At 48.8% G+C, this 21,798-nt stretch overlaps 9 protein-coding genes across 9 annotated transcripts; 5 read left to right on the forward strand and 4 right to left on the reverse strand.

Annotated features, from left to right (window-relative positions):
- Nucleotides 1–91: 91 nt before the first annotated feature.
- Nucleotides 92–1,064, forward strand: N7511_008997 (fungal specific transcription factor domain-containing protein; the record flags this gene model as incomplete). Its single annotated transcript, XM_057131374.1, has 3 exons — nt 92–562; nt 618–789; nt 847–1,064. The coding sequence occupies 3 exons, from the start codon at nt 92–94 to the stop codon at nt 1,062–1,064; spliced, it is 861 nt and encodes a 286-aa protein (XP_056979362.1).
- A 405-nt stretch (nt 1,065–1,469) lies between these two features.
- N7511_008998 (uncharacterized protein) lies at nt 1,470–2,231 on the forward strand (the record flags this gene model as incomplete). Its single annotated transcript, XM_057131375.1, has 3 exons — nt 1,470–1,790; nt 1,853–1,967; nt 2,023–2,231. The coding sequence occupies 3 exons, from the start codon at nt 1,470–1,472 to the stop codon at nt 2,229–2,231; spliced, it is 645 nt and encodes a 214-aa protein (XP_056979363.1).
- Nucleotides 2,232–2,956: 725 nt separating this feature from the next.
- Nucleotides 2,957–3,901, forward strand: N7511_008999 (sulfurtransferase; the record flags this gene model as incomplete). Its single annotated transcript, XM_057131376.1, has 2 exons — nt 2,957–3,114; nt 3,166–3,901. The coding sequence occupies 2 exons, from the start codon at nt 2,957–2,959 to the stop codon at nt 3,899–3,901; spliced, it is 894 nt and encodes a 297-aa protein (XP_056979364.1).
- An 821-nt stretch (nt 3,902–4,722) lies between these two features.
- N7511_009000 (uncharacterized protein) lies at nt 4,723–6,546 on the forward strand (the record flags this gene model as incomplete). Its single annotated transcript, XM_057131377.1, has 1 exon — nt 4,723–6,546. The coding sequence occupies one exon, from the start codon at nt 4,723–4,725 to the stop codon at nt 6,544–6,546; it is 1,824 nt and encodes a 607-aa protein (XP_056979365.1).
- Nucleotides 6,547–7,238: 692 nt separating this feature from the next.
- On the reverse strand, nt 7,239–8,615 carry N7511_009001 (PTH11-like integral membrane protein; the record flags this gene model as incomplete). Its single annotated transcript, XM_057131378.1, has 5 exons — nt 7,239–7,639; nt 7,693–7,760; nt 7,816–8,189; nt 8,268–8,335; nt 8,390–8,615. The coding sequence occupies 5 exons, from the start codon at nt 8,613–8,615 to the stop codon at nt 7,239–7,241; spliced, it is 1,137 nt and encodes a 378-aa protein (XP_056979366.1).
- A 3,737-nt stretch (nt 8,616–12,352) lies between these two features.
- sreA (siderophore transcription factor SreA) lies at nt 12,353–14,054 on the reverse strand (the record flags this gene model as incomplete). The annotated part of the gene is made up of 3 exons (XM_057131379.1): nt 12,353–13,158; nt 13,214–13,716; nt 13,774–14,054. The coding sequence occupies 3 exons, from the start codon at nt 14,052–14,054 to the stop codon at nt 12,353–12,355; spliced, it is 1,590 nt and encodes a 529-aa protein (XP_056979367.1).
- Nucleotides 14,055–15,581: 1,527 nt separating this feature from the next.
- N7511_009003 (TVP15 family protein) lies at nt 15,582–16,155 on the reverse strand (the record flags this gene model as incomplete). The annotated part of the gene is made up of 4 exons (XM_057131380.1): nt 15,582–15,754; nt 15,821–15,910; nt 15,961–16,076; nt 16,136–16,155. 4 exons carry the CDS (start codon nt 16,153–16,155, stop codon nt 15,582–15,584), a joined length of 399 nt encoding a protein of 132 aa, XP_056979368.1.
- Nucleotides 16,156–17,804: 1,649 nt separating this feature from the next.
- On the forward strand, nt 17,805–19,136 carry N7511_009004 (uncharacterized protein; the record flags this gene model as incomplete). Its single annotated transcript, XM_057131381.1, has 3 exons — nt 17,805–18,735; nt 18,793–19,046; nt 19,101–19,136. The coding sequence occupies 3 exons, from the start codon at nt 17,805–17,807 to the stop codon at nt 19,134–19,136; spliced, it is 1,221 nt and encodes a 406-aa protein (XP_056979369.1).
- A 446-nt stretch (nt 19,137–19,582) lies between these two features.
- On the reverse strand, nt 19,583–21,205 carry N7511_009005 (uncharacterized protein; the record flags this gene model as incomplete). The annotated part of the gene is made up of 2 exons (XM_057131382.1): nt 19,583–20,749; nt 20,906–21,205. 2 exons carry the CDS (start codon nt 21,203–21,205, stop codon nt 19,583–19,585), a joined length of 1,467 nt encoding a protein of 488 aa, XP_056979370.1.
- Between the last annotated feature and the right edge of the window lie 593 nt (nt 21,206–21,798).

The raw sequence follows: 21,798 nt of genomic DNA on the forward strand, positions 1-21,798 counted from the left end.
CTGGGCAGAGCTTTGTATCCAGGATTGGTTTTCGATACCTTTCTCCGAAAGTTATCTCATTCATCGCAGAGACTTCAATACAAGCAAGCATATGAATTGCATGGATGACGATGATGCGAGCCCCGTTACTAATGATGTGCCTACCCCTGTGACTTACCATCGTTTTCTTTATGACATCGCAACTCTGATGCCCCAGCTTCAGGACGACATATCTGCCTCGCACACCCTTTATGCCAAATACGAGCATGTGATTCAATATGACAAGAAAATGCGTTTGCTCGTTAGCAAAGATGTCCCCTCCTGCCTTCGTAACACGACTGCCGACCCTTCCTGGCCTCGGTACATACCATGGGCACGGCATTGTCTGACAATCAGCTCCGCACACAAAATCATCATGATTCACCGCAAATTTCTCTGGTCCAGTTTTACTAATTCCGCATTTAATTTCACTCGCAAGACATGTATTGCCGCGGCGAAAACCATTATCCGAGAACAGAAACAACTGGCCAAAGAGGACGGACCGACACTGTGGATTTATCACGCATTTAGTGTTGCGGCCAGTGTGGGTCCTTCCCGATCGGTGCCTGTAGAGCCGTACCGGCTAATCTTCGCTCCAGATCATACTTTGCTTGGATCTATTCTTTGATCCACTCCCTGGCGCTGACCAACGGGATAATCGAGCGCTTGCCACCGCCACAATTGACATTCTATCCCAGAGTGATACAAGTATGATTGCTGCTCGGGGGGTCAAGATACTGCGGCTGTTGCTCCAGCTGGAACAGGATCGTGGTAAATTATCGTCTTCGTGGGATATTCGCAGTCTGGTTCGGACTTTTTGTGATCTAGAGGCGCCCGTGGGCCGTGCGAATCACTGGCAACCAACTGAGAATATGCCTCACCCTGAGGCCCACACGCCGCTGCCATCGATGGAACTGCCGAACTTCTCACCACGGGAGGCTCATGCAGAGGACATGTACGGCAATTTTCATCTGCCTAACTCGCGATTTGGGGTGCATGATTCTCTAGAGGATATTCTACTACTTGCTCAGATTGGGGGATCATGACCTCTGCCTAATTGATAGATCTCCGTCCAAGTATGAATTAGATCTCCAAAGGATAGAATCAGGGTTCAATCAGATCTGATAACTGCCGGGCACCGGCACTAATTCCGCGCTAACATGCTTGGTCACGGATTCCTAATGTTGCTGAATAACCAGGGGGTTCCGCTTACCAACTCGGCTTTATCTAGCGCCGTACATCCGCGGGTCTCTGATTGGCCAGGAAGATGGCGTTATATCCGCCATGGCGGGACAGTGAGAAATCAAAAGATGAAAATAGAAATTGGAGGGACAATCGGGCAATCAGCAGGTGCCTGTCCACTATGTGAGGTCCAATCTATAAAACCCCCCGCTGCCAGGGGTCTCACTCTTTTTCTAATTCAATTTCAACCTCTACAAATCACCTTCACAATGAGCTTCAAGAACGCCGCCACTACCACTCTCCTTGAGTTGGTCAAGTCCCGCCGTACCTTCTACGGTCTCAAGGCCGAGAGCCCTATCTCCGATGCCGCCATTGAGACCATCGTCAAGGACTCCGTTCTCCACGTCCCCAGCTCCTTCAACACCCAGACCTCCCGTGTCGTTCTCCTGCTGAAGGAGGAGCACCAGAAGGTCTGGGACATCGCCATCCAGGCTATGGAGGGCCTTGTCGCTGCCGGCCACGTGCCCAAGGAGCAGTTCGAGACCGCCACCCTCCCCAAGCTGAACGCTTTCCGCGCTGCTTACGGAACCGTAAGTGGCATGATCGAAAACGGATCTTTGTCAAGACACCGGATGCTAATTGCGATCTCTAGGTTCTGTTCTTCGTGGACTACGAGTCTCTCGCTCCCATCAAGGAGAAGTTCGCCATCTACGCTGACAAGTTCGACCCCTTCGCCCTGGAGTCCAACGCCATGTCCCAGTACCTCGGTATGTACCTCCCGTCTGACTAGAACCTGGCAAACACAAATCTAACAACCACCAGTCTGGCTCGCTCTTGAGTCCGAGGGCTTCGGCGCCAACCTCCAGCACTACAGCCCCCTGATTGACGAGCAGATCACCAAGACCTGGTCTCTGCCCGCCTCCTGGAAGCTCGATGCCCAGCTCGTCTTCGGTGTTCCCACCTCCGAGGCCGGCGAGAAGACCTTCGCTCCCGTTGAGGACCGCTTCAAGGTTTTCGGCCAGTCCGCTTAAATCATTTCACATAAAGTATATACATAGATGCATTTGAAAAAGCACAGCGTTACGAATGAAACACCTTTGATGATCAATGCTTTCTTCTGGATTTGAGAAATTGTGTGTCAGCAGGTACAGTAGAGCTCGAAAATGGTAGAAGCATGGATCTGCAAGGAGAGGATCTGCCGAGCATGACGTCGCAGGTATGCATGGCGATCTTCATCACCGAGGCTTGATCCCGCTCAGGGTCACAAAAGGCGGCTGCGGTGATCACCCGAAGATCCATGCAAAGCACGTTGAGATTGAAATGATGACTGCACATCCACTCCGTACTGTAATGTACACTTGCACATAGAGCCGTGTATCTGCTGAAACGGACCACCCTGTTAACGTAGTCAATCTCTATCCATCCAAGGTCGATTTTCATTGCTAGATGGTGTTTTGCACTTCATTCTCCAGTGGCATTTTAGGCTATTCTCCGTTGTGAACTGGAACTAGGTGGTGATACACGCACGATCTGGTCATTTGTTGATCAAAGTTTCGGCATTGCGGTGTGGCAGAATGAGTTTTGGCCCGATGGCGGTCGTGGACCAAACCGTTCAACACACCAAACCCGTCAAAACCCCTCGAGACGAGCAGCATCACCGGGATTGGGTAGTTTTCTTCTGTTTGTCTGTGGTTTCGCTCTTATATCTCAATAAAGATTGTTGTATGTCATCGGCATTGCTACTCGAACCCCTACAATGCAGTCCACTACCAAATTCCCGTCGCTGTTGATTTCTCCAAATGAGCTACACCACGCATTGTCGAATGATACGCACGATGCACGTGTTATTCCTGTGGCTGCTGGAAGAGAATCGGCACTTTCACTGTTTGAATCTAAACATATACCAGGCTCTGTGTGAGTGGTTCGCCCCGATTAGAAGACCCCTTAAATCTAACAACCATGAAGCTTCTTCGACATGGATTCAATTAAAGATAAGGAATCCGAATATCTTATGATGCTGCCTACGTCCACTCAGTTCGCAGAGTATATGACCAAGCTCAATATTCGCCCCGATGATGTGCTCGTTATCTACGATGCTTTTGAAACTGGACTATATTCGTCGCCGAGAGTCGCATGGATGTGTCGCCATTTCGGGCACCAGGAAGTTTACGTGTTAAATAACTTCCCCCGTTATGTCGAGCAGGGATTTTCTTGCTCCACCGGAACACTATCGACATCAATTTCTACACCTCGAGCGAAATACCCCGAGCAGCGGGTGTTACACCCAGACAATGTCATTTATTTCAATGAAATGCGTGATTTAATTGATCTTTCGGGGGAAAGGGAAAACATACAAATCCTCGATTCCCGGCCTAGTTCCCAATTCTCTGGCACGGCTGCTATCGAGGGTACTGTACTGCCAGTTGGACATGTGCCGTTTGCTATCAACGTGCCCTTGTCATCCATTTTGGGGCCCGACAAACGCATACTGCCGCCGGTCGAGATGAAGGCTGTTCTTTTCGATGCTGGCGTGAAAGATGGCATGCCGGCTGTGTTATATTGCAACTCCGGTGTCACTGCAGCAGCACTTGACTTGGCCCTGTGCATTAGCGGATTGCGGGTTGAAACCAGGCTATATGATGGAAGTTGGAGTGAGTGGGTGAAAAGAGCAGATAAACAGGGCATGACTGTGACAAATTGATATTTATTGTATTTAAGAGAAACCCACATCTGGTATAGTGTAGTAGGGCATTTCTCTAACAATTATAGATTAGCAATGCAACGAATGAATGAAACGAAACTCTTACAAAGCTCACTACGCGTCGAGAAAGCTGTTCCAAATACATGATGCCCATTATATGCCCGGAAATCGGGTCCCGAGACGAGCACAGAAAGCCGTGCATCCGATTGGACGTGAACATCGTGGATCAAGTTGATAGCTGTGAAAATCCTTTTAACCGAGTCAATCCCTGTCGATCGGAGGGTAGTTTGGGCAGTATAGCTATGTGATGCTTCGTACTTCATTCTCCAGTGGCATTCCACCACGCATCTCACTTATGAATAGATCCACTGTCTCACTAGCCTTGCAATGATTGTCTCCCCTTCTGATGAATCTATCTCCGTCATCAAAAAAACAAAAACAAGTACTAAAAATATGCCGGGGTCAAGCGTGATGGAAGCTATGTATCCCTAGATCAAAGTGTCATCCTTGGTCGGGCAGGAATCGTCCGCTGGACATAACTGTCGCGCAGTAAAATCAGATCGTCGGTCTCACAGCTCAGCACAGTACAGTACGCGCAAGCTTCCGCAAGGGATTTGGATCAATAATAGCTATGAGGTGCGCACGTCGATGTAAAGTATAGCAGTGAAGCGGATAAATGTCGACCTTATTTTCGTGGCGCTCCACTCCACCCACAATAGCCAAATTTCGCCACGGGCTCTCATATTTCAGGTGAGATTTCCCTACTTTTCTTCTTTCCTCAACTCCCTTGCCATCAATTGTGTCCTTGACAGCTTCACACCATGTCGAGTGAGCAACCTGCGGGCGCAGAGCGTCCACTGGACTCTGCCCCCCACACTGGACCCAATCAACATGTAGATCCAACTCAAGAGCATCAAGATGCAGAATCAGCACCTGACTCCGGTCGGTCTTCCATGTCCTATACAAGGGCATACTCGACGCCAGCGACCGGGGCACAAACCCCTGATCCTTTAATGGGAACAGCCATTGTCGACAACGTCGCCTTGCAAAATCTATCATTCAAGAAGATGGGCCAGGACCCAGATGCGCCCTACATCGTCGACACCAAGAGCCCCCAAGTCATCAACCGAAGAGCTTCAATCTCGGGATCCCGCAGTCGGGACGATGTCGCCGACGAAGCGGCCCCGATCCGAAGCAGGCAAGGCATCCCATCCGAGATCCCGAACTTCACGGCAGAGCTCATCCTCGTTTTCGTCTGCTCAGCGGGCCTAATGTTATTCTCATTCTTGCTTGGGGACATGCTAGCTCCCCAAGAACAAATCAAACAAGCCCTCGGTATCACGAATACCCAGCTCCCATGGGTGGTCGGCGCTTTCAACGTTGCGAACGGCCTGTCGGTTATCATCTCCGGCTCGCTAACTGACCTCGCACCGCCAAAACTGTTAATGGTCGGAGCGTTCGCATGGCTCGCCGTGTGGAATATCATTGGTGCATTCACCCTGCACCCATCCCGCTATGTTCTATTCTTCGTTATGCGGGCCATGCAGGGCTTGGCAATCGGCGTCTTGGTTTCTGGAAGTATGAGCATCCTCGGACGCGTCTATTCGCCAGGCATCCGCAAGAACCGCGTCTTCTCCGCGATGGCAGCATGTGCGCCATTTGGCTTCTCCCTCGGTGCCATCCAAGGCGGTGCTCTATACCAACACCTACCCTGGATCTTCGGCTCAAACGCCATCATCTGCGCTCTGCTCTGTGTGGCAGCATGGTTCAGCATCCCACCGTTGCGACCTGTCGCTGACGTCGCCGGAGCAGAAGCACCAACGCTCCGCCAATTCGACTACCTAGGTGGTTTCTGCGCCGCTGGCGGATGCGTCTGTCTCCTCTTCGGACTGACCCAAGGCCCCGTCGCCTCGTGGCAGCCATACACCTACGTCCTGATCATCGTCAGTCTATTTCTATTCATTGGTCTATTCTTCGCCGAGCGCCGCGCAGTCAGACCCTTGATTCCAAACCGCCTGTGGAAAACACCAGGCTTCACCCCATTGATGATAGCCTACTTCCTAGGTTTCGGTTCCTTCTTCGGCTGCTGGCAATTCTACGCCATCCAATTCTGGCTCCGAATCCAACATGCGACCCCCATCGCCGTGGCCCTCTACCACATCCCGAACGCCCTAGTCGGCGTCCTGGCAACATGGATCGTCAGTCGAATTCTCCACCTCGTCCCGGGCCATTACATCTACGCCGTATCAATGTTTGCCTTCACGCTCGGCCCGGCTTTCTTTATTCCGCAGACTGCAAACACCATCTACTGGGCTCTTTCTTTCCCGGGCATTGCGCTTGTCACATTCGGTCCAGATCTTGCTTTTGCAGCCGCGTCGATTTTCATCACGAGTAGTGTGGCCCGTTCTTATCAGGGCAGTGCGGGTGCCTTGCTGGTTACGAATCAGAATCTTTCCTCCGCTATTATGACTAGTGTTGCTGATGCTATTGGCACGCGTGTTGACCGGGGTCCATCTGGTGAGATTGGGCTTAAGGGGTTGCATGCTATTTGGTGGTTTGCGCTTGCGGCGCAGCTGCTTGCTGCTCTCGTTACGATTGTTTGGGTTCGGATTCCTAAGGAGGAAGAGAAAGAGCACGTTACTTGATTTTGCTTTTGTCTCTCTCTCATAAATTATAGAATATTTAGATTTGGGCATGAGGGATTTGGTCTAGACTGGCGATTGTCGCTGGAAATTACGATTCATGATCGCTGTTTATTTTACCGATTCATATGCTTTGTTCTATAACTCAAGACCTATATCGAGATGATCATATACCGCAGATTATGTCTGTAATTTCACACGGAATTATTAGCTAGCAAGTGGAACTATCCTGCCAGCAGGCATATACATGAATTTCCATGCCCTGTAGAAAATCAATCGCATCACAAAGGTTGTTCATTCCGGGGCTTGAAGAGGCAGTTATCCAGAGGTGACATCGCCAGCATTGAGAGAAAAGTTTGGAAGAAGCAAGTGAATTAATTTTTGGATAATCATTTTAAAGTGGTCATACTTTAAAAATATTGTTTGATCTTGATCCGTTATGATCAAGTAAGAAATAGTGTGAATGATATAGAAATATGTAAAAAAGCGACAGAAATGTCAGTAGTCCACCCAATCCAGAGAGTATCCCCCAATCCCAAGCCATAACAAAACCAGAACAGAAAATGAAAATAAAGATAAAGAGAAATCAAAGTAAGCCGTCGCCATGCAGTCATCACAAACAGTCGCTCGTATGCTGGACTGAGATAACAATAATGTACATAAAGAAGTGAAAAGAAACAATAGTAAAGGGGTCATCAAACATCCTGGACCAGACGTCGCTCACTGGTATTATCATGTTTAGTCAACTCATGATCCTGCTTGGTTGACTCTTGCATGATGCTCATCTCGGTAGTAACCTCAATACCACCGAGAGAGCTATGACTCATGCGGTCACCAGGCTTGACATTGATGGAATACATATCGTAGTCCTTGTCGAGGTTCTGGCTGAAAAGCTCTGTGTGGCGAGCCTGGCTGCGTGTTGTGGTCATGTTTGTGACGGTTGGTCTGTTGTTGGTTGTGTAGCGGTTGTGGCTGTTTGTGGAGAGGAGCTTGGGGAAGATGCGGCTGATGATAGGTCGGAGGAAGGGGAGACAGGAGCAGATGATCGCGACGTTGCATTCTGCTGCTGTCCAGTAGGCAGCGGCGACGTTACTGTCTGTTTTGTTTGTTAGCTTGGATTTGAGGGGTTGGGGAGTTGATGTTGCGTACAGGAGGTATCGGTGCTCTTTGCGACCTCGCGAAGACTTGATAAACGGAGAATACTGGTAATCACAACACTGGACCATATAGGTTAGTACAAACGTCTGTCATTGGAGGATTTGGGACCCATACAGAATACCCATGGCAAAGACACCCATGAGAGCCAGCTTTTGTGTGCGGGGCAGTTGGAGCTTGGAAAGGAGTGGCATAGGCAGCAGAAGCAACGAGATATCTGTTGCGATATTCATTGAAGCATTGAAGAACCAGACGGTCTCGAAAGTCAGACATGTGCCTGGGATATCATGGTTCCAGAATTTGGCGACTGGCACACAGTTCACAAAGCCACTGATGATGGCCCATGTTGAGTATGTGGCCACGATTGCCATCATGATGTAGCATGCTAAGCGGAACGATCGACCAGGGAAGATGCGTAGATATTGGAAAAGAATGGAGAACTTGGTGAACGCCAAGCTGGCATTGTAAAATGGGATAGCAGCCCACAGGCACTGGGATCACTCTGTCAGAACACATTCAAAAATGGAAGTAGACATTGTTCACGGAATTGAAAGATATACTGCACGTACCTTGAGTTGCTGTTGTAGCACATGTCTTGAAAGCAGATCGGAGTGGATTCCCATGCCGTAGTGATATTCTGAAATCCATGTTAGTGACAATCTCTTAGGTTTAGAATCAGACTTGAACGAACGAGCAGCAACAAGACCTAGATAGACTAGAGCAGACACCAGGGAAATCAAGATAGCCCAGTCTTCACGGCCAGTGATTTTCATCAAACCAAGTCGTGCATAAAACCGCATAGCAACAATCACAGTGGAAATGGCAGTCAGTACCGCTGTCACCACCAATGCACGTTGGCCCTGAGAATGGCCAGTTTCCCCATCGCGGGCAATCAGATGGAGTAGAGAGTCTTCCATGGCGTGTGTTGATGTGTTGAATTAAAGAGCGTAGTAGTGGGAAAGTTGGAAAGAGCGTGGGGTGAAAAGGGTCAACCGGTCATGCCCAAAGAATAGGCTGCACGGGGATTCTCAGTCGATCTCGATCACTGCATGGATCAAGCCTAGCCTTGAAGTCGAGTTTCACTCTGGTGAATCTGATACCAGAGAAGAAGGAGTCCTTCCCGGGACAGCGAGCGGGGACAGGCTCTTTTGAATTCAGTCCAAATGTCGATCAATGGGTTCTCAGACTGCGGAGAACAATTCTATGCATGAGGTGAGAGAGCATTGCTCTTTCGCTTGCTTAGAGCCCCCACAATACGTGAATAGTCTGCTCAATAGTGCAGCTCAAAACAGCGATCCCAGGTGCCGGACCAGGTTGTCGGGAAGACTTGGCCTATTCTGAAGACGGGTTAGACGCACGCCATGGGACCCTCCAATGAACATGAACTGTCTGCAGAGAAACATCAATGGAACCCCATTAGCGTGAATTAGGTCTCCCTGGTCTCCACTGCGTTGTCGAGGAATGGAGCCCCGAGAGGCGCTTTTCCGGCAACTTCGTTGGAGGGGCGTAAGAACAAGGATAGGATTTACATGTGGCTGCCGAATGTGCCATGGAGATCCCCGAGCTGGACTTTACAATTGCCCTGTTGGGTATGGGGGCACGAACGAACGGGCCTCTATTCAAAGAATTGACCCACCAGGAGTGGGACTTGATGCCGCGTTGCCAACGTACTCCTTGTCCAGGGGAATAGTGTGCAGATATGCACATGGATCAGGGTTCTGTTATTGATGTTGCATGAACTTTGAAACATTGGAACTTGGAAGGTTGTTCTCCGCTTACTCCGCAACGGAGTTCATGGGGTATTGAATGCAGTATGCAGCTTCAGCACAGGATGTTTTCGGTTTTACCAATGCACCCACGGCCAATCCCCGAACATGATGGATCTTAACATGACTCACGACAGACATTTCTGCCCGAGACAGGTGAGACACGATCGACACAGGACCTTGACGGTCAACTTGACAGAAAACTGTAGGTATATCACTTCCTATTCGGGTTAGGGCATGGACATGAAAACCCCTGACAGCAAATACTCCAATTGCTCTTCCACCCCAATTTGACTACTGTACAATTCGATATGGGGAACAATTGTCTTTGGGTATTCCCTCTGACAACTGATACAAACTAACCCCCAACTACAGCCAAGCCACGGTGATCATTTCCCTCCCCCGGAATATGATGCAAACACTAAATGCGCCCCTGTCAAGGCGCTCCGCAATAATCGCCACTATTCAATAATTCACTAGAAAATCTCCACCTCTCCACCTGGGAGTCCAAAGCCACATGCTTGCATGACCATGCGATGCTTTTCCGTGGGCGCATTCAGCGCACGGGGCTACAAAACTGTGGGTGTTCCTAACTGCTATTGCAACGCTAGGCACTGTTGACCTCCACGGTTCGCGTCACTCCAAGATCTACCGATGGTGTTCGTTAGATTGGATTGGAGCTGCCTTGTCTGTCCTGAATCTCTCGGCGAGGCATTCGTCGCTGTGATCGCCAAACTACTTTAGTCATGGTTTCTTGTATGTCACATTAGGGATCATAGCGGGGTGGGATCTTGGGCAACTTGTGACGCCACCTGCTGCTAGATGGTCAATAATGGGACGCTACCCCGGATCAGGATCGGGTTTAATAAGTTGGGGAATAGCTAAATTAGATTAACATCTCAGATTTGTCAAGATTCAGCCCCAGTGCGATCTTAATTGTTTTTCTCTTGATGGGGTCCTTGAGCTTGGCTTGGCTTTCGGTAGTTGTGCATTACAATAGAGTGTCTGGGTGGGACTTCACATGCACATGCCGGGTATTGTTCGATTTTGGCCCCCAAATCGAGAACAGGCTCAGAATCAATAGATCGGCTATTGGCTACATTAGCTCCATTTGTTTAACACTGTAGGCTGCATCGAGCATTTGTCAATGTGGCGTATACATTTCTCAAATTTCAGACGTGGAAAGATGGTGCAATACAGTAGTCAAGTCATGTCTTTGAAATTTCTTACTGAGCCAAGTCGGCAAGTTGCATGCTAACTTTGGAGAATTAAAGTACTGTAATCTCACAATCAGAATTTCAAAACAGATCAAATGTTGCTTATTTATCTATAAGCTCCTGGAAAGGCCTTGAAATGTAGCAACATGTCCAATATAATTGAGTTTAACGGATCTAATTCTTGAACTAGCTTTCTATCTTCTAGCTTTCTATCTTCGAGAACATCATGTAGCCAAAGAGAACACATCGGCTTCGAATTACTAACGTGGATTATATGATTATGGAAATATTTAAATTCAATATGTCCATTATTCCAAAGGAATATGTTTAATCGAGAATTAACCCAGGAGCTCGATATATTTTATTCCGAGACAGCCAGCCTTCGTCCCATCCCCACTTACAATCGTCCAAATTAGCGTGAACGACGGTTTGTCGAGAATGAAAGACACAAGAATGTATCGTAAGGTAGATCTAGATCTCTCCACCAACACCATCTATGTCAAATTTCATTCGGTGCTACTCCGAACGCAAAGTGGGTTACCTGGTGACAGATCGGTCAAGATCACTAGCTAGCCAGATATTCCGGGGAAGGTCCTAACCGAATTTTATTGAGAATAAATACCGGTCATTTGGAACGTCACCTCAACGTGTGGTACAATCGCGCAGGATTCTAGTTTGTGGTACGTTCTTCTTAGATGGCTTCGTTTCCTGAAAAATTGGGAGCCAAGGCTACTGGTACTGGCCATAGCGATACTTAAGTGCTTCAGCCTGGAATAAAGTTGATCGGTAACTTTCCATCTAATAATGTTATGGAGTGGAACAATGGAATAAAATGGGACAGATAATCTCTCGGGGGGAAGGAGGCTGAAAGGCTTGGCGGTACAATAGCGCTGGCTACCGCATGCAATTCTTAAATCCACACTACTGTACTGTACAGTACAATACGTATAGGCAGACCGGGTTAAGAAAAAGTCATGAGAATAAACACACTACTGTATAAGAAAAGGGTATAATCAAACCAACTCCTGTCTCCAGGTATTGCAGCTAAAGAGTTTGAACCCTGATTTGCGGATACCTGCATGCCAAGCCGAGTGGGTGCGTTGGCCCCAGTTTTGATTAGAATCAGGGTTAGATCTTGGCACTGCGTCAACTTCTTTTCAAGGTTACGAGAAGGGAGGTAGAAAGTGAATAATGTTGGATTTGACCAATTTGCTAGGAAAAGAGGAGAATGGGGAGATCGGAAATTGAGGGCTGTTCGCCCGATCCTTGAGATAGGTCACATTCTGGTGTATCACAATCTGGGTATGCGAGGACTGAAAAAAGAGATTCTCGATCCCACAGAGATGGTAAGCGAATGCTGCAGGGAACTGGGATACCCTCTCGGGATGAATCGAAAAGAAATACAGAGACTAAAATCATATTTTTCCAAAAAAAAAAACCAATAAAAAAAACATCAAAGGTAAAAGAATAGCGATTCTTCAGAATAGAATACATTTCAAGAACCACACTTTTGCCAATAATAACACAGCCAGGAAAGATTCCTAGCAAAGTAAGTGGTATCTTAGTGCGCCATTTATCTCTCAAGAACACCAGTGCAAATAAGAATTAAAGAAAGAACATTATCCGGTTCACATTATTTTCGTCACTGCTTTTTGGCAGACGTTGAAAGAGTTACCGCCTCATTGCGGCCAACTCACGCTCCTTGGCTCGGAGTGCCTCGCGCATGTTCTCGGCTTCGCGTTCTAGTCTGGCACGGCGATCGACCGAGTCACCGAGAGACGCAATGCCAGGTAAGGGCTGTGGAGTATGGGGTGAGGGGGATACAGAGTGGTGGAGAGGTTGAGATCTGTTCAGGTTGGGATCGGAACGGGCTTCGCTGCGAGGGTTGGGTTGGTTCAGGATGGATGAGATAGAGCTGAGTCGGCCGGGTGGGGTTGGGTTGGCCGAGGACATGATCGGAGGCAACTGGTTGGATCCTGCCTCCAGAGTGTTCGGACCTGGCAGGGCTTCTGCAGCGGTCTCTGCCAAGGTGCGCTTTTTGGGAAGAGTGAGGGAATTTGGGGATGCCGATCGTCGACCGTATGACACGGGGGAATGACCCAAGCGTTCTACTCCCAATGGCATGGGTAGACCATGAGTGAGATGACCGCCATGAAGAGGAACGGAGGAGACATTGTAGCCGGTGAAATCGACCGGTGGCGGCGCGAATGGCATAGGCCGCGGTGCATCTTCAATTTTGCTAGGCATCATGTGGTAGTGATCCATGGGCTCGCTGCTCATGTATCGGTAATGATCATCGTGGCCATGGGCCAACGCAGCGGGTGAGGCTTCTGGAGATGCAGACGAGCCATTTGATGACTGAGTAGCAGCGGTAGGAGACTGGTCTCGAAGGGCGGGAACAACACGTTTGCGACGTTTGATTATAGACTTTTTCATATTCGTAGGTCGGTAGCATCCGTGGAGCTTATAGTACAATCCTGTATTTCTGTCAGTACAATAGACCCATAAAGGACATGAGCAGTGGAGGCTAACCGCAGGCGTTGCAAATGGGATGACCTTGTTCGTCACGTCGCCAAAGAGGAGTCACAGTCGTCCCACAATTTTGGCAAGCAACCAAGGTATTATTTCCGTCGGTGGGAGCAGGAGCCTTTACTGGTGGCTCTTCTTTCGGTACAGGTTCGGGCTCATTTGCTGGAGCACGTCCCCACGAGGATTGGATTGCGGTAGTTCCTCGGGGTGCGGACTTGTAGATGCGATTGTTGTATGCGGGACACCCGTCGCATCCCTCTGCACCACCGGTACCATTACAGCTTCCACCTCCAGGACAGGAACCCTTGCATCCGCCTTCAGAGTGTGCCGAGCCGTCGGCATGAGTATGGGTGGGAGGGGCCGGCTTTTCGCCCTCGGGCTGTATGCGATTTCGTTTCGTAGGTCGGGCGACGTTGCGAGCCTTGAGATATAGACCACAGGCATTACAGATCATTGCTCCTGTCGGCGACCGACGCCAAAGTGGGGTGCTTTTTGTACCGCAATTGCTGAAAGATTGGGTCAGCCCACCAATCACCGTATCGATGAAATCAATTACAACTCACCTGCACGAATGTCCAACGAAAATGACGCCTTTTTGCCCGCTTGGTGATGTTTTCTCGATGGGAATATCATTGTGTCCCCATCGATCTGATCCAGGCGGACCGGACTCCTGAGCCATCGAATCTTCTCTGTAGTGGTCTGCCATATGTTCACGACCGGCCTGCGCTGAGGAGATCAACTGTTGAGCAGCATCCAAGTCCTCCGCCGACGGTTGTCGCATTGGAACATCCTGGTTCCGAGGCAAAGAGTGAAGCGTCTCCATTTGCGGAATAGACGCTAACATTACCACCAGCGATTGGGGCCTAGGATCCTTCGAGCGTTTGAGTATTGGAGACAGCGGGGTCGAGAAGTGAGACAGGGGGAGCCGAGGGGGGTAGAGAATATCGTAAAAAGAATATGAGGGCGATGTCGCACCACAGTCAAAAGCACAATACACCGTATCACTCTAAAACCAAATGTCGGTCAAGCTGACGATTGGAGATAGGCAAGTCAGTCCAGCAGGAAGGGCTGCAGCCACGATGCTGCAGGCCGGGGGGTGCGCGCGGTCAACGACTCGGTTTCGAGTCGGGGGGTAGGGTCAAGATTGGCGTTTCAGAGTACTGAGGTGATCGTTCAAGATGAGTCCACAAACTACCGATGTGTAAAGTGGCGACCCAACGGTCTGGGACGATCAGGTGATACTGATTGCGACAGCTGACAGCGCAGAAGGACAGACTAAGCGATCGTGGGGAGACGGGCTCGTTTGGGGACAGCGGCCGACACAAAAGCACGAACGGCAAGGCCAGGATTGGTTGACAGACTAGGGAGCTGCAAGATGGTGATCACTCCGCGTTCGGAAGGGGCCAAGTGGGCACGGCGAGGTAGGAGTCAGAGAAGGGGGAAGTGAGACGAGAAGAAGAAGCTGTAAAAGGGGGAAAGTAATAAGGTGAGTACAAGGACAATAGCGAAGTCGAGGGGGAAACGAAGATGGCAGGCAAAGATGGGAAGAGAACAAAGAGGAATGCGATGCTTATCGCCAAAAGGGATTTGGGGTTATCGATCTAGGGGCGATCGACGGCATATCAATCTATCACTCTAAACTGCCGGCTTCTGACTGACCAGTTTCCTTTTGCTTTTTTCGGCTTGAGTACTGTTCTGAAATCTCTTCAACATGCATGTCTTAATCCCCCAGATACTATCAGACTCCACTTTTGCTATGAAGATTATGGAAATTCAGCACGAAAGTGGGAATTTCACTTTCCGAACTGAGGCTTCTGTGGATTTTGCTAGGCAATCGAATATGTACGCCCGCTGATTGGCCACATCGGGCTGACTAACCCGGTCAGCAACAATCTCGGCCTTCTAATTCGCCACTCGGCGCTCGCTGGCTCCGAAGCGATATGACCACGTTGTACTTTTTACGTCTGGATTCCTTTTTAGGGCCGTTAAAGCCGAAAAGTGCACCATAATATAAGAAAATAAAAGCTAGCTCTCGGGCTCACCGGATCTCGGACTAGTTCATAAATGCCCATATCCAATTGCAAAATATAGTACAGGCCGCTCAAGACTTCCAGCTGGCACGGATTTTCTGGGAGACCCAGCCAAATCATCCATGCTTCTTCCCCTCTCGCCCCTGAGTCCTGGTCTCATAATATAATCAGAGTCCGCGATCAAGATCAGACCCTGAGATCTCCAGATTGTTCCAATGGGGTCGCGCACACCGCATGCCGTATTGCGAATGATAATTGGAGATCTGTCATGTTGCCAAGGCCATGCGCCCCACTGGGCGTCGTGACAGGCAGCGGTCATCGCCACCTACGCAGGCGGCAATCTAGACCTGCTCAGCACCCCAGCCCTGGTCAGACTCGCGCATGTTGGAGGGAGGCTCAATGGAGGGGATGAACTCGAGAGCGACGTATCCGACACCGATCAAGCCGATCAGGGAGCCGGCGATAATGCGCAGGACGTTGTCATGCAGCAGGATGGAACCAATGAAGATGTAGACTGTGGGTGACAGCGATTAGCTGCGGTCACGACATGATGTTTGACGCCGGGGAATCGATCACTTACAAACACCACGGCCCAGGAAGGAGAAGAGGAAGGACGCATAGCGGTAGGCGTGGTCCGGAACGTTAGGGAGGAACTCGAGACCAGCAACAACTGCAAACACATTAGCAACTCACTGGTATGTGGGGTATCGCAGCACATACCAAGACCAAAGAGGATGGCATAGATGCCTAGAATGATGGAGCTCCATGATGCGGGGAAGAAGTTGCTGATACCTCCCAGCACCATGAACACGCCCACGGCGATGTTGACAAGACGGCTGCAGCTGGTCAGTACTGTGGTTTGCGCCGAAAATGCATGCGCAGAGCTTCAACATACAAAATGTTCGTGAAATCCATTGTGATGGCTTTATGGTATGTGTTTTTCAGATGAAAGGGATCTTCGGGGTCTCGTGGTCGTGAATCGATAGCGCGGGTCGCGAGTCGCTAGGCAGCTGCACAAATCAGAGTAGGGACAATGGGTCTCGAATAGCTAAATATGGTCTTCAATAGTCCTCAGTTAGCTCCTAATCTATCTGAAGATGGCCTTCAATTTGCAGAGTGGAGTGGGAATAACGGCATGTACAGAACGGCATGTACGCCGTCGGGAGTTGGCCAAGCCCCATCGAGGTGGCTGGGTAAATAAAGGGGAACACACACCTGTGGGATCCGTTGAAACAACAAACAGCTGATGAGAATGACAAAAGCGGGTTTGATAGAGGTCAGATTGTAAATGAAAGTGAACAGGGGCGAAGTGGAAAGGCGTTCACTGCTTCGTTGTCGCAAGCAGCGGGTCGCCAAGCCCGTCATCGCTGAGTAAGCCATGATTTGGACGAGACAGCGCGGCCGCTGTTAATCACGTGACAAGCCACGGGCCAGTGCGAGCGCTAGGCCAGATGAGGGATAGTGGTTCGACACATAGGGCTATAGATACGAACCACGAGTCTAATATGGCCATGTATAAGTTCACAACAGTAGATTTTCAATCTGGGTGAGTTGTGATAGGGAGTGTGAGGGTCTGGTGAACAAATTTCTAGGGTTGAACCCTAGTTCATGGCTAAAGGTATAGTGAGTATCAACCCGAACATAGGATGCATATATATCTTAGTGGCTTGTGTTAAAGCATAAGCTCGGAATTTGGCAGCTCGGCTTAACATACCTACGGAAACTCCGCAAACTGCCCAGGTGTCTCTGGAATTCCACATGCAGGTAGATGTAAATATTTTGACATCCATTTATTGTCGCCGCGAGTTGCGGACACTGTTTCAAGCAACCTGCACGTAAGTTTGACTGAAAATCTTACCTGGTGTACTATCATTGGTCGGCTCCTCCGGTTGATGATTGATAGATCATGTAGATGCCTGCATAAGTTCTCACTTCATGCATAGTGATCTGCAAATGATGATAATCCAATTGATTATCAATGTCCGCGTGATGTTGCAATATCCCCTAAGCATCTTGAAGAGGACAAAAGAACTATCCAGAAGCAAGGATTCTCATAAGCTGAGGTAACTGTAATCTGAATACAGTTTTGATCTGCTCGGGTTCAGGGCTCAGTGGGAGGATATCCTTGTCTCTTGACTGCGTTATCCCCCTTACATCTTCAGCTCCAGGTTGTTGTTTTTCTTTCTAACCCCCACTTTGACCGATCCCCCGCTTCTAGGAAGTGAGGCGCCTGTGAAGTTCATGTTCTTTGCGCCTGTCTTGTCCTTCTTGCTCATTAAACTATGGAGGATACTATATGCTCACTTCCAGAGCCATGGCTCTTCAGTTTACGGTCTTCAAAACACTTTATCGGGTTCGCTGTGTTTGTAACAACGTTCGCTGATGGATTCCTCTACGGAATAGTGAGTTTCATTACTTAGCATTCTCAAAGATACCATCTAATGCGACCGGAGGGAAATTAGGTAGTAGCAGTTCTTCCATTTTCTTTGCACATTCGCTTTGGAGTTCCAGAAACCGACGTGCCATTCTGGACATCAACATCGCTGATCGTGTTTGGTCTAGCAATGACACTTGGGGCACCTATAGCTGGTTGGATTGTCGGGAAATGCGAAAGAAGCCAGATCCCATTCCTCGCCGGGCTTTCTTGCGCATTTGGGTCAACCCTTGTCTTCATGTTTGGATGGACTTCGTGGATGATCATCGTGGCAAGAATCTTCCAGGGTCTATCGGCTGGCGTGGTTTACACAGCTGGCTTGACGCTGCTGGTTAACACGATCGAGTCGCACGAACTGGGTCCTTGGATTGGCTTTGGGCTATCCGGTATGAACTTCGGCGTGCTTGTCTCACCTACGCTCGGGGGAATCGTTTATGAGAAGGCAGGATTCTATCCTGTCTTCATTATGAGTCTTGCAGTGGTCGCCATTAACTTGATTTTTATCTTGCTCATTATTGATAAAAAGGCGGCCGCCAAGTATCACGATTATGCTAGCGAGACGAGGCCCTCTTCATCCAATGGAAGCTCACCGAGGAGCGCAGTTGCAAATGGCAAGCGGCGACTATCGCGAGTGGAAGATGGAGATGCCACAGTGACAACTGCACTCCTCACTCACTGCAGAGAGTCACCCGAGCCTTTTGCTACGGAATCTACATGGTGGACTGTTGTTGGAGGCTTTCTCAGTAGCTCCCGCATTCTCGCTGCACTATATGCTTCTCTGATTAATGTTGTATTGGTGAGTGCTATGGACGCTGTGCTGCCCATCTTCGTCAAGGAAACATTTCGTTGGCTATCTGGAGCTACAGGGGCAATATTCCTCAACCTGACTATTCCATCTCTCATCGGTCCATTCATTGGGATGCTATCTGATAGGTACGGCGTCAGGCTGGTCTCTGCAATTGGTTTTGTAATTGCTGGAATAGCAACTATTCTCCTGGCTTTTATTAGACACAACACTGCTTTAAATCATGTTATGGCGTGTATACTACTTCTATTCGTTGGTAAGTTTCCACTGAGTCACTTTTTAGTTCCTTCTGATGCACTAATATGATGAGCAGGCATTGGACTCAACACTTCTCTCACACCATTAGCCACAGAGATACCACGAATTGTGAAGGATCTCCAAGAGGAACGCCCTGATATCTATGGACACAAAAGTGCAATTGCCGAGGGATATATGCTTCTCGATGCGGTGTTCGGTGCTGGCACTGTCCTTGGGCCATTGCTTTCCAGGTTTGCATACGATTATGTGGGATGGACCGGGTGCAACGTTATGTTGGGGATGCTGAGCTTCTCTGCTATAGTGCCGATAGTAAGTGGAAACCAGTTCCTACAGTCTTTTGTGGTATTTACTGACAATTGGAAGGCATTATATCTCGAGCCACACCTAGGGACATCATAACCATACTACAAGGTGATCTATCATACATGTGACCTTGTGTCATATGCCAGCTACTCAAAGATATCCGACGCCTACCAATAATAAGAGATCTAGAGATCGGAAGGCTGCAGAGTATGCTAGATATTTCAGGTTAAAGCAAAATGCAGCTTAATCGATTGATCTGCAGTCCCTTATCAATCGAACTTGAACAGCTATGCTACTTATCATCAGGGAGAAAAATAGACTTGGTCAGGTGGTGTTGTTCCATAAACTACACAGAAAAATTAAAATACACAACAGAACTCCCAAAATTTGTGTAAAAGTCTCGAGGCTAAAAAGATAAAAATAAGGAAAGACATTAGTCATTGAATCAAGAGGATTAAACCAAGAGATCTGTAGCTTTTGAGCTCATAATTCCCATGAAAAGGTGAGTATCGACGAATTATGTCAACATGGTGAGAGAAGCATTATTTCCATGGCCATCTGGCCACATGACTCCAAGCCTTCCACCTTCTCTTGATCATGCCTTTGAGCCGCTTATCCGCTGAAAGCTCACTGAATACCGGATCCGGGAACGAGAAGTACTCTCCGCAAGTGCCAAATAGCGGTGCGGTGGTGCGGCGTCGATGCTTGCGGTTTGCCTTAGGCTGAGTCTGTGGAATATGCGAAGGTGTAGTACCGGAGACCCCACTTGCGTTGGAGCCAAGAGCAGGCTGAGGACTAACAGGATCGGCGAGGCTGGAATCGTCCCTCGAAACTGTATCGATTGTTCGTAGATTGGATAACTTTGGAGCCCAAGTCTTTCTGCGTGGAATCTCGAATATGCTCTGAGAAGCAGCAGCCTCTTCAATAACCCTGTTCCAGCTCAAACAAGATTGGAGTGCATCAGTAGCCAAGAAGCCATTCGCAACAGCGAGAGTGGATGATCGATAGAGTTGCGTAGTCCCCGTATCTTCTATGATACTGCCAGTATCCTCTTTATTGTCCCTCATCCAACTGCCATGCACTGAGTACATTTTGAACGCGCGACCATGGCAGGCCTGCTCAAGCTGGGAGCCACGCATTTTCAAAATTGGGTCGTCGCCCGACTCGAGAAGAAGGCCCACAGGGTCAAGGAATGTCGCTGTGCGGTTCATGATGGATTGGACTCGGTAACGGTCACGAACCGGGAGAATTTTGGGCCCAGCCTGAATACAAGCAAAGGAAACTGCGGGCGGAGTTGCGCTTCGCTCATAGACTGGATTGCACAACCAATTGTAGTGGTGAATGGAGTCATCATAGCCAGTAGCCCTCCACCGCGACATGAAAATCGCCTCGGCGCTTTCATCCATCCCTACCAAGCCCCATTGTGGGATCGTGATTCCGTTTGAGGCCTCTAGAAATGTTCTAGTTGAAGAAGCTGGAACACACGACTCTTTAACGTCACATGTCCGTGAATCTGTACTGAGGGTACTGCTGAGTTTGATTGACTGCCTAGTGAGAGAGGAATCACTGGCGATGTGAGGTGAAAGTGCAAATTCCGATTCCACAGAGTTGGAAGCCTCCGGGATAGGCGCTAGTGGTGTACCCCTGGTGGGCATTTGCCGGGGGGTAAGACGGAAGAGAGCCCGGGTATAAGCCTCGAGTAAGGTAGCCTGTTCAGAACTTGGCATTAGTCTATACCTATGGTTTGAACATGGACTGGGACATGATGTGATAGTAGATGGATGAGAGCGAGGTGAAATTTTGAAGACCTCTTTGGGGAAGTTGTCACCCCAATGAGAAATGCCGCAAAAGTGCGGAACACTTACCTTTTGTGAGTGGAAGGCGAAATGATTGTCGATGTTCCCTGCCGATTCAGAGGAATTTGGGAGCTGAGGATGCTTGAAATCGTCAACCTGGGTGTGAACATTCACAGATAGGCTTTTGGGAGAGCAGGAGATCAAATCTCTAAGAGCGATCTCCTCCTCGACGTCTTCAGCCCAATCAAATGATTCGAGCTGGAAGAAGTTTGGCAAATTCATATTGTGTGGTTCACGGCTATCCTGGAAATCTTGATAGCCCTGGGGTGGAATAGAACCAATAGGACGTGAGGGTATGGAGGTTGTCATGTTTATGACGGAAAGGATGATAGAGGATGAATTATCAAGAAAGAAAGATTTCAAGAGGTGATCAACCGAAATTCACCTGGTTGCTGTGGGCACTAGCTAAAATTAACCCTGGAAAGCAAACCTCTTCGAGTGAGACCTCTCGAAATTTTATGAAATTTATAACGAAAAGATAAAGACTCGAATGCGTGTTGAAATGGGCTCCTATATAGCGGCAGACACGATGCCTACTTAATGCCAGGTCACCAACCTTTCTTTGAATTAATAGCTATCAACCATCGAAGGAAGATGACAATGGTATTCATGACATCTTTGTCTCATTGCTCCAGGGTAATGAGTCAAGCAGCAGTTGATCAAGAATAATGTCCTTTGTAAATCGCACCAAAAGCTCACGGTCTGAATCCTGTCTTATCAAAGAACAAAACACCTTCTTTGTATCCATCCAAATCACCTACATTCACTTCGACCACAAAGAAACCAAAGCAAAATATAACGCGTATCTACAACGATGGCAGTGTAGTTCGGTAGTCCGGACTTGTGATTCTCCGAAGACTTCGAGTGGCTTCGGCTTTCACGCCGAAGGCTTATGTCATCCC

The sequence above is a fragment of the Penicillium nucicola genome (genome assembly GCF_028828085.1).
Source record: "Penicillium nucicola strain IBT 29836 chromosome Unknown utg000010l, whole genome shotgun sequence".
In the NCBI taxonomy this organism is placed as follows: Eukaryota; Fungi; Ascomycota; class Eurotiomycetes; order Eurotiales; family Aspergillaceae; genus Penicillium; species Penicillium nucicola.